The following is a 12,272-nucleotide window of genomic DNA, read 5'->3' as shown; positions in this document are numbered from 1 at the left end:
CTCACTTTAATTTTCTGAGTATTAACTCTTCTGTTAATGCATTAGAAGCAGGACTCTTGGAGAAGTTACTAAGTAGTGTGAAAAAGTAATAATTCTTACGGTAAAACATTGATATGGTTACAGCCCAAAGGTGTTGTGTCATAAAATATAGTGACTATCCATCAATAATGTTTGTTTCTCTTTCAGACTTCCTAAGAAATTTTTCTTAGGAAGAAATTTCAGTCAAATGATATTACCATGATCTCTTTTCTGGTCCTCCCTGCCATGCCTGCAAGCTTTGCTTCTTCATTCATCATTTGTAATAAAACACAATAATGAAGCAAACTCTAAGAGATGATCAACGGAAGAAAAATTTGTATACAAACTCAGACAAGTCAAAATTTTTATGATACCCCATTAAGAGGTAAAAAGACAAACAGGACATTCATTAAGTATAGCAAAATATTATCACTAATGATTAAATAAATACATGTTTGAAGGAGCTATCAATTTTTACTTATGAAATTGGCAAATAGTTTGAAAGTGAAACTACCCCGTGTTGGTAGGTATTTGTTGAAATTGGCACTAGCACACATAGCTCAGGGTTTTTTAAACCCATACAAATCTCAGAAATAGCAATTTGGAAATGTGTATCAAGAGTCTTTAAAAGCTTCATAACTTTGACTAATAATATTACTCCCAGGAATCTATCAGGAGAAAAAATTCCAAACTCTAAAAATGTTTTATGCATAAAGATATTCATCACAGTTTTATATACTATACCAAATTTTTTTTAACTAATTCTAAGAATAAAAAATCAAAGTATGATACATATAAACAATGAAATATAAAAAAATCTTTTATTTATGAGAAACAGGATCTGACTTATAATCTCAACTGTTAAAATGAAGTAGGTTAAAAAGAAGTAGGGAAGTTGAGAAAACATTGAGGAAAAAGCAATATTAATGAAGTTATAAAAATGTAAACACTGAATATAAATTTAACCAAAAATAGGGATATGGTTATATTTGTAGAATTAGTGGATGGGGAAGAATGTATATTCCAGAAAAAAAAACCAAAAATACAAACCAAAAAAATGGTTAAAAGAGCTGAAGATAGTTACATGGGAAGATAGCTTTGGAGCAGAGATTGCAGTAGTACTCTTCCCTATATAAATTATATAAACAAATTAGTTTCATACAAAATAAAAATTAAATGAAAAAAGGCAAAAGGTTGAAAATAAATATACCAAAGTATTAATAGAAGTTTTCTTTAGGAAGTTAGTTTTTAAATTTTTTATTCTTTTGTATTCTCACATTTTCTATGATAATCATGTCTTAAAAATCAAAGAGTAGAAAAAGAGGAGGGCCTTGTCTTTCATTTGTGTGCTTTACATTTACATGGTGTTTTTAATTGTTTCATCTCACTTAATCCTCATAACAACCCTGTGATGCAGATATTATAATCCTGAATTTTATCATGAAGAAAATAAGAAGTGATGAAACTTACAAAAGGTAATTTATATAACTACTGGCACTTTTTATTCCTACACCACAGAAGTATTGATAATTTAAAAATAAAGAAGAAAGATGTAGATAGAAGAGAGGAAAACTATGGTTAGTGTTAAAGGTAAAATGGAGACTGGGTATGGTACACCAGTGAAAGGCAAAATTATTGGAAATGTCAAGGCCACTCATTCTAAACCATTTATGTACACAATTTAATGTAACTTATGCACGAAATTAACTGTCAATGTAATAAGGATTTGCATATCAGGCTTACAGCATATAAATTCAAACAGGAAAACTAGATTCCTTTTCAGATCTATTCAGAGGAGGTAAGATAGAAGCTGGTCCCCTCTCTTGGTAATTCAGGCAATTGGGAAAGTCAGTCTAGTGAGCATGTAATGAATGATTCCTATGAAAGCAAAATACTTTTTTTTAATATAAACTCAATATTATAACTATATACACTTGAGACTGTGGTTTTCTTATTAGTTGATTCTTAGGATGACAAATTAGTCAAACCAAATATGGAATGAAATGAAATTATACATAAAAATATTTTATGAGCTTTGTTCATCTTCTCTACATGAGAATATATACTTTATCTTTTTTAGCACTTCCTATTCCAGTACACTTTATTTTTTTATAACAATAATTTATTAAAAAAAAATTTTTTTTTCTATTCTTTTTCAAAGTCTTTTCCCATTTAGGTTATTACAGAATATTGAGCAGAGCTTCCTGTGCTATACAGAAGGTCCCTGCTGGCTATCTATCCTAAATATCACAATGTGTAGACGTCAATCTGAAACTCCCAGTCTATCCCTCCCCACCTCCCCACCCCCTGGTGACCATAAATTCATAGAGAATATATACTTTAAAAGCTGAGATGGAATGCTGTCTCCTAGGTGTCACTTTCTCTAAACTCTGGAGACAGATTGAATTACTTCCCCCTCCACACTTTAACATTGCTGGAATATTTATCACAATGAATCATAAATAATTATTTACAGGTCTATCTATCCTGCTAGATAATGAGTTTTAAGAGGGCAAAGGCTGTAGATTATTCATGTTTTATTCTCAGTACCAAATAAAATGTCTGGCTACAAAATAGGTCCTGGCAAGAACTTATTTGAATTAATACTGAGCTATCCAAAGAAGACAATTCATAAGTCCAATGAAAAGGAAATACACTGAAAAGACAGAGTTCATTAGATTTACTGTAAATCCTCTACTTTCTTTTAGGCACCATCACCAAAGACATAGTTTTAATATATAATTCAAATACTACTTTCACCATTAAGTTTCTCCTGATTTTTCCAGGTTACAAATATCTGTTCCTTTCTCTGCACTTCCAGTCTCATTTCACCTCTATCAAAAGCCTTCACTCACTTTCCTCTTTTTATTTTTAAAAAATTCTTTAAAGGAACAACAGCCCATCTTATTTATCTTTTAATATACAAGATCTACCTACCATTGGCCTAGCACATAATACACGCTCAATGTTTGCTAAGTAACAATTTATTAGACTTGAAAATATTCAAAAGATTATAGACAGTTTGTATAATTTCCATTATAACCAAGATGAAGGCCAGAGTAGTCTTAGGAGCCTTTCGTGTTCCTGATGAGTCCTTCTATTGTGTCCCACTGCTCCCTGGTGACCTACCACAAAAAGAAAAAGTCAATTTAATGAGGTTCTTGTGTGTTTTTAAAGCTTAGTATCCTCACTGCCAATATTATATTATACTCACAAAATGGCATTACCTTCCTCAGACTGTTGAATTCTCCTGAAATAAGTACTTCCTCACCACCATCAAATCGAATTACCTGAAAAATAATAATAAAAGCTGTGAAACTAACTTCTTTTAAAAAGTTTCTGAACCATTAGCCATTTCTCCCTCCTAACTGGATAGAATATCTCCTTGGCACTTTCAATCAAAGCCTAAATTTTAAGGACAAAACTGATGATTAAACCTAAATTGATTTACTCTCTTTAAAATCCTCTCTCCATCATTTCTACAATTTCAAATTATACCCAATCTTAAAGTTCATCTTAGAGGCATGTCTACCAGAGTGATTTACATTTAATAAAATTAATTTATCAATGAATCAACTCCATAAGCTAAACAATATATATTAATATTTCTATATTATAAATAATATACTAAATACAGCTAATTAAATACTTTAAATCATATTTACATTCAACATCGTCAGGATTGGTTCTACAATCCACCTCCCCACGCCAAATCCACCTCCCAAAAAAGTTGAGAGACAACAATGCTTACAGCTCCATTAATCCAAGAAGCATAATCACTACAAAGGAATGCAGCAAGATTTGCAAGTTCTTCCACAGTTCCTAGCCGACCACAGGGAATTCTGTCAATCACTTCTTTTTCAAAAGCTCCAGTTGGGTCAAGACGGCTAAAGGCACCCTTAGGAATTAAGAAAATAATTAGGTTGCTTTTTTTTTTTTTTTTTAATACAACCTCTTTCCTATTTAAGAAACAAATTTGCAGTAAATGGAATGTTACTATGGCAACCTGTTCATACCTTAGTACTTGTAAGCAACAGAGAGTTTTGTCAAATTCTTCCATATTCATTTTACCCAATATTGACCTTTAAAAAACCACTAGAAAGGACAGAAGGAAAAAGGAAAACCAGATTGGAGGGACTCCATGATTCTTCTCCAAGGTATTTCTAAATGGGCTTAGGAGAATAGCATGCTTCATTTCCAGAATGTTTCTGCAGTGATTCAGCCATGTGGAGGACAGGCTCTTAGTGCTCCAGCCAGGAGTAAGGGCTGTGCCACTGAGGTGGGAGAGCCACATTCAGGACACTGGTAATCAAGACACCTCCTAGCTCCATGTAATATCAAACAGCAAAAATCTCCCACAGATCTCCATCTCAACGCCAAGATCCGGCTCCACTCAATGACCAGCAAGCTACAGTGCTGGACACCCTATGCCAAACAACTAGCAAGACAGTAACAGAGCCCCATCCATTAGCACAGAGGCTGCCGAAAATCATAAGGCCACAGACACCCCAAAACACACCAACAGACGTGGACCTGCCCACCAGAAAGACAAGATCCAGCCTCATCCACCAAAACACAGGCACTAGTCCCATCCACCAGGAAGCCTACACAACCCACTGAACCAACCATAGCCACTGAGGACAGACGCCAAAAACAACTGAAACTAAGAAAATTATAAGACACTGATGAAAGAAATTAAAGATGATACACATAGATGGAGAGATATACCATGTTCTTCGTTTGGAAGAATCAACAATGTGAAAATGGTTCTACTACCCAAAGCAATCTACAGATTCAATGCAATCCCTATCAAATCACCAATGGCATTTTTCACAGAACTAGAACAAAAAATTTCACAATTTTCATGGAAACACGAAAGACCCCGAATAGCCAAAGCAATCTTGAGAAATAAAAATGGAGCTGGAGGAATCAGGCTCCCTGATTTCAGACTATACTACAAAGCTACAGTAATCAAGACAGCATGGTACTGGCACAAAAACAGAATGGAACAGGATAGAAAGCCCAGAGATAAACACCATACACAAAAATAAACTCTAAATGGATGAAAGACCTAAATGTAAGGCCAGACACCATCATATTTAGAGGAAAACATGGGCAGAACACTCTATGACATAAATCACAGCAAGATCCTTTTTGACCCACCTCCTAGAGAAATGGAAATAAAAACAAAGATAAACAAATGGGACCTAATGAAACTTAAAAGCTTTTGCACAGCAAGGAAACCATAAACAAGATGAAAAAACAACCCTCAGAATGGGAGAAAATATTTGCAAATGAAGCAACTGACAAATGATTAATCTCCAAAACATACAAGCGACTCATGCAGCTCAATATCAAAAAAACAAATAACCCAATCCAAAAAATGGGCAGAAGACCTAAATAGACATTTCTCCAAAGAAGATATGCAGATTGCCAACAAACACAAGAAAGAATGCTCAACATCATTAATCATTAGAGAAATACCAATCAAAACTACAATGAGATATCATCTCACATCAGTCAGAATGGCCATTATCAAAAAATCTACAAACAGGGCTTCCCTGGTGGTGCAGTGGTTGAGAATCTGCCTGCTAATGCAGGGGACACAGGTTCGAGCCCTGGTCTGGGAGGATCCAACATGCCGCGGAGTAACTAGGCCTGTGAGCCAGAACTACTGAGCCTGAGCATCTGGAGCCTGTGCTCCACAACAAGAGAGGCCGTTATATTGAGAGGCTTGCGCTCCGCGATGAAGAGTGGGCCCCCTCTTGCCACAACTAAAGAAAGCCCTCGCACAGAAATGAAGACCCAACACAGCAAAAATAAATTAATTAATTAATAAAGTCCTACCCCCAACATCTTAAAAAAAAAATGGGAAGCATCTTTAAATTCTCCTTAAAAAAAAAAATCTACAAACAATAAATGCTGGAGAGGGTGTGGAGAAAAGGGAACCCTCTTGCACTGTTGGTGGGAATGTAAATTGATACAGCCACTATGGAGAACAGTATGGAGGTTCCTTAATAAACTAAAAATAGAACTACCATATGACCCAGCAATCCCACTACTGGGCATATACCCTGAGAAAACCATAATTCGAAAAGAGTCATGTAGCAAAATGTTCATTGCAGCTCTATTTACAATAGCCAGGGCATGGAAGCAACCTAAGTGTCCATCAACTGATGAATGGATAAAGAAGATGTGGCACATATATACAATGGAATACTACTCAGCCATAAAAAGGAACGAAACTGAGTTATTAGTAGTGAGGTGGATGGACCTAGAGTTTGACATACAGAGTGAAGTAAGTCAGAAAGAGAAAAACAAATACCTCATACTAACACATATATATGGAATCAAAAAAAAATGGTCTGAAGAACCTAGGGGCAAGATGGGAATAAAGATGCAGACCTACTAGAGAATGAACTTGAGGATACAGGGAGGGGGACAGGTAAGCTGGGACAAAGTGAGAGAGTGGCATGGACATATATACACTACCAAACGTAAAATAGCTAGCTAGTGGGAAGCAGCCGCATAGCACAGGGAGATCAGCTCAGTGCTTTGTGACCACCTAGAGAGGTGGGATAGGGAGGGTGGTAGGGAGGGAGATGCAAGAGAGAAGAGATATGGGGACATATGTATAACTGATTCACTTTGTTATAAAGCAGAAACTGACACACCATTGTAAAGCAATTATACTCTAATAAAGATGTTAAAAAAAACACTAGAAAATATAACTTTTACCTTAGTTTCTTCATATGTAAAATGAGGATGCCTGTCTTAGCTATCTCACAAAATTGTTGTCTGAGAAATGAGAAAATGCATATGAAAGTACTCTGAAATATGTACAAATTTAGTGTGGTGGAGGTAGGGCTGCTACTGTCATTTGATTTAGTAAACACAGGAAAATGATTCAAATAGGAAATATTTAAGAGGAAATTCCTTTGCTTCTCCTTACTTCTCAAAATAATAGAAAAGGAAGAAAACAAGTATGTAGGAATATTAAATTCAAGTAGATTCCAGAGAGAGAAAAACCGTTAACTAAATTTGCCAAACAATTTCTGCCTTCTGTTAATGATAAAAAGGAGCAGACCCTAACACACCACTGTATTGCAATTATACTCCAATAAAAAAAAAAAAGGAGCAGACCAAGATAAAGTATGCATGCGTGTTGATTAATAAAAATAATTGGCTTTTTCTCTACCAGTGCCTGTAAGTCTAGGTGACAACTCTCTTCAATAACACAGACATGAGACATAGCAAGCACACACAGGCTCCTTGTGAGCACTTCAGCTCTCCCTAGGCAGGTATAAAGCATCAAAGAAAAAGGGTAGACAAAGGTCCCAATCCTGGTTCTATCAGTGCTTGCTAGAGAGTTTCTATACTTCAATTTTCTTTAATCTCTTTAAAACTATATGCATGTTATTTGCATAAAACTTACACCTATACTGCTAGACTAAAAGTTGATGGCAAGCATCTGTCACAAATGTTTTTGTATCTTTCTTATTAGCACCTTTGCATACAGAAGGCACTCAGTAAGTACATGTTAAATATATAATAAAATGCAGATGATCTTTCCTAGATACTGAGGTCCTAGAAAGAAGTTTCTATGACTATATAAGATAGTGCTTAGCACAATGCTATTCTGAATCATGTGTTTTAATATGTGCCTTTGAATTATTTTTCCATTAATTATATTATTTTTTATTACATAAGTGCCAAACAAATAAGATATTCAGTCAAGTTTCACTCACTCAGGTAGTTGTTCTTTCCATTTTCCACCCTTCAAACTGCTAAAAAAATTAATACAACCATCTCCATGTTAATATTTAATACCCCAGAACCATCTACAAGCCAAATACTCCTTTGCATTATTTTCAGTTTATACAACAGAAACAACTTAGCAAATTTCACCTGGGCCTTCAAAGAAACATCCCAGTTGGGATTATAAATTCTTGCTTTACACGGAAACAAAAAGAAGTATGAGAGTGAAGTCATTTGGGGTAACGTGAGAGAACAGAGAACCTGTGAACCTTTCACGCAACATCTGTAACAGCATTAGTGATAATTAAGAGTTGCAATATCTGATTTCAGGTGAAATGCATGCCATCAGAAGGATTTTTAATCAGAGAGACATGGGAATTAGATGATGTGCATAACAGTGTTTGAAAGTGAAAAGGCACAGACATGTGTCAAAGAAAATGTTGCCTATAACAAGACCAAGCTTATATGATAAATTTCTAAAGCATCTCTTAAATTTAAAATATAGTTACATTTCCTTTTTTTTAAAAAAAAAAACATTTTTATTGGGGTATAATTGCTTTACAATGGTGTGTTAGTTTCTGCTTTATAACAAAGTGAATCAGTTATACATATACATATGTTCCCATATGTCTTCCCTCTTGCGTCTCCCTCCCTCCCACCCTCCCTATCCCACCCCTCCAGGCTGTCACAAAGCACCGAGACAATATCCCTGTGCTATGCGGCTGCTTCCCACTAGCTATCTACCTTACTACGTTTGTTAGTGTGTATATGCCCATGACTCTCTCTCGCCCTGTCACAGCTCACCCTTCCCCCTCCCCATAACCTCAAGTCCGTTCTCTAGTAGGTCTGCGTCTTTATTCCTGCCTTACCCCTAGGTTCTTCATGACATTTTTTTTTTCTTAAATTCCATATATATGTGTTAGCATACGGTATTTGTCTTTTTCTTTCTGACTTACTTCACTCTGTATGACAGACTCTAGGTCTATCCACCTCATTACATTTCCATTTTAAAAAAGGATGTCAAAGAACCTTTAAAATATAGTAAAAATTAAGAAATATAACACAATAACAGATTAAAGCAAATCAGACAAAATGCCAAAATTGATGGCATAAAAGATCCCAGAAAGATTACGACACTGAAATAGACCTTATCAAGGAGTTGTATAGCTGCTGTATTCTTGCCCACCTCCTTATTTCTTATGTTGGATAATGGCAAAACCCTCTTCCCTTCCACCAGGGCTCCAAACTAAGGTATCGCTGGAAAATCCTGCACACATGAGAATCTATCTATCTATCTTTCACTCCTTAATCCCTCAAAATGTGATCATAAGCAAATCAAAACTTACTTTGGTTTTTATAGGCCCCGGTTGAATCACGTTGAATCTCATTCCATATTTACCCCATTCAGCTGCAAGAGACCTAAAAATTAAACAACACAGATTCTAAAATATTATACTATATATTAAAAATACTATTAACCAAGACTGCATGCTTATTAAATGCCAGAGACTATAACTCCAATAGGTAGGTACTATTATTATTCCCCCTGTTACAGACAAGGAAACTGAGGCACAGAGAAGTTAAATCATTTGCTCTGGGTCATATGGCTAGTGAGTCAACCTGTAGCAGTCTAGCTCTAGAGTTTGTGCCCTTAGTCACACTCTGCTGTACTATCTACCATTTACACTTTAGTGTCCTTAAGCACTATGCTAGATGACCTACTATTCACATTTTGAACGAAGTCCAATATCAATACACATTTTTAAAAAGGGTATCATTATTTAGCACAAAGAAGGAAGAGATTCATGTCTCTCCCCCACATTTTCTGGAGTTCAGTCCTGCACTTATAAAGTTCAATGTAACTTTACTCATAGTACATTAGATTACAATGTTTGCAACATTACAAGTGCCTTAATTGAGTAAGAGACGGATTACATAGATTTAAAATATTAACCATATCATGTCTAACTAGGCTTTAATACAATTGTTGAACTGAGCTAAAAAGGAAATAAGAATCTAAAAGAATCTTGCTAAATGCCCTGAAGCAAAATAGAACACTAATAGCAAACATGAAACCTTGAAGAAGCAACCTGTTTTAAAAGCCTACTTGGGACTTCCCTGGTGGTGCAGTGGTTAAGAATCTGCCTGCCAATGCACGGGACACGGGTTCGAGCTCTGCTCCGGGAAGATCCCACATGCCATGGAGCAACTAAGCCCATGCGCCACAACTACTGAGCCTGAGCTCTAGACCCCGAGAGCCACAACTACTGAGCCTGAGTGCCACAACTACTGAAGCCCGTGCGCCTAGAGCCCGTGCTCCGCAACAAGAGAAGCCACTGCAATGAGAAGCCCGTGCACCACAACAAAGAGTAGCCCCCACTCGCTGCAACAAGAGAAAGCCCATGCGCAGCAATGAAGACCCAATGCAGCCAAAAATAAATTTAAAAAAAAAAGCTTACTTGATAGATATGTCTTTTTATTACCTAAACTTATTTTAGAAATTTATATTCATATGTATATTTGTGTGCATATATACTTAATCTACTTTAAAAAAATGATTTAACGTAACTTAAGAAATACATGTAATGCAAATGAAGAAGATAAAATTACTTGAAAAGAAAGAAAACAAACAAAACAAGGATAAGGAAATATAAAGAAGTCAAGAATGAAACTTATAACTAAATGTATTGTGATATTCCATATAATTATAATAGGCAGGTGAAAAACTTGTATCTACTCCTTCCATGATGCTATGCAAAAGGTAAGCCTAATCAGTTACACAATTCACACTGCCCATAATGAAAAAAGCAAGCTAATCTCTCAGGAAAAACACAATTGTTTCTGACAAAAAAATTTAATAAAACATTTCTTCCAAGAAAACGTATAAAAGGAAAATTGTGTAGTATAGTAATGTCCTTAAGACACTGTATCCTTGCAATAGATACAAAGGGATAAGTTTTGTATAATTATAAGATATCCATTAACATAAGCTCTATGTAATTATAAGATACTCACTAAGATAAGCATTAACATTAACAATGCTTTATAAAGCATTGTGCTCCAAGTACAGTCTGTTAATCTGATTAATCCACTGGTACATTTTAGAGAAATGGGCTGCATCTCTTTCAGGCAAATCATACATTAAAAACTGCTTTTCTGAGTGATAACTTTGACAGAGTCCAAGACCATATCTACCCTGGGTATGTACTTGTAGTGCACCTACTAGATTGCTAGGGAAGTAGTAGCTGTGTGTCTTAACAGAATTACTGAGCTGAGCAGAGTTTACAGCATTCTGTGAAAAACTGGGCAAGCTATTAAGGAAACTGGCTTAAGAGGAAAAGCCATGCTATCTATATTCATAGGTGCAACAGATAAATTTGTTCTAGTGCTAGCTCTTTTAACCTAGTTTATATTCTCAAGATCTATTGTAACATGATGAATCCACCTCACTGGCTCACTCTGCATGTTAAGATGCTAAGTACAATATACTCAATAATGTTAACCATTATTGTTTTTCAATCAACAGGTGTTTATTGTGAGCTTACTATATGCCAATACCCTCAAACAAAGAAAGGTAGCCCTGCTTTCAGGAGATAGTCCCTCTCTCAAGAGAGGTCACTTTAGTTGTATAAAGAACTAGATACTACTATCCTGGAAACCGTGTAATATGTGCCAAGGCTACGTAAAGGAAGAAGTATCTATGCCTTCCTGAAGTACATGGAAGGCTTCCCTCAGGAGGTGATAATTGAGCTGACACTTGAAGAAGGATTAGGAGTTTTTTGTGGGAGTAAGGGGGAAAGAAGAGGATGGGAGATATTAGAAGGTAGGCTGGAAAAAAGAAGACAGCCCAGGCATATGGGCCAGTGTGAGTAAAGGACAAAGGCATAAACAACATGCAGTATTCAGGGACCTACAAGACCTTATCTGGTATGATTGTGTACTATAAAATATGACAGAGGGCTGATGGGAACACGGGCTGGGGAGGAAGGTACACATTTATTGAGCATCTGCTATGTGCAATTCACTATGCAGTAATACCAAAAAAAGCAGCACAGAATCATAGTCCTTAAAAGACATGAAATTGAAACCTCTAACAAGAGTCAAAGATCTCAACAAAACAAATATTGTACAAATGGTGCCAAAATAGTCAAGTTCAAATCCCTTATTTCCAATACCATTTGACCTTAAAAAAAAAACCCAAAAATGGTAATTATCTCTATTCAAACTAAACTGCTGAGTAAAGTATGACTTTTTTGTATCTCAAACAAATGTGTATTACTGGTTTAAATGTTAAAAAGAACCTTGAGACTACTCGAAAAAGAGAACAATTATGTAGTTCTACAAGCACTGAGCACCAGCTATGTACCCGATCTTGCTGAGCAATGAGTACACAAAGATGAATAAGATATGCTTTCTTCTCTCACAGATACACATTCTAGTGGGGAAGTCATATAGCTTTAATGATATGTTAAAAATAGTCTACAGTGCCCTTCTCT

General features: G+C 35.6%; 1 protein-coding gene across 1 annotated transcript in view; it reads right to left on the bottom strand.

Moving 5' to 3' along the window:
• Positions 1 to 966: 966 nt before the first annotated feature.
• Positions 967 to 12,272, bottom strand: part of DECR1 (2,4-dienoyl-CoA reductase 1) — a 52,880-nt gene continuing 41,574 nt past the window's right edge. Inside the window, exons 7-10 of the mRNA XM_082858594.1 lie at positions 9,123 to 9,195; positions 3,770 to 3,916; positions 3,246 to 3,308; positions 967 to 3,143 (exon numbers count right to left, since the gene is read on the bottom strand). Of these exons, the coding sequence (XP_082714720.1) occupies positions 3,084 to 3,143; positions 3,246 to 3,308; positions 3,770 to 3,916; positions 9,123 to 9,195 (343 nt within the window). The 3' untranslated portion in view covers positions 967 to 3,083. The remainder of the gene's footprint in view (positions 3,144 to 3,245; positions 3,309 to 3,769; positions 3,917 to 9,122; positions 9,196 to 12,272) is intronic.

This window comes from Leucopleurus acutus, assembly GCF_964270905.1.
Source record: "Leucopleurus acutus genome assembly, chromosome: 17".
Classification (NCBI taxonomy): domain Eukaryota; kingdom Metazoa; phylum Chordata; class Mammalia; order Artiodactyla; family Delphinidae; genus Leucopleurus; species Leucopleurus acutus.
This window is presented reverse-complemented; position numbering and strand designations above follow the sequence as displayed.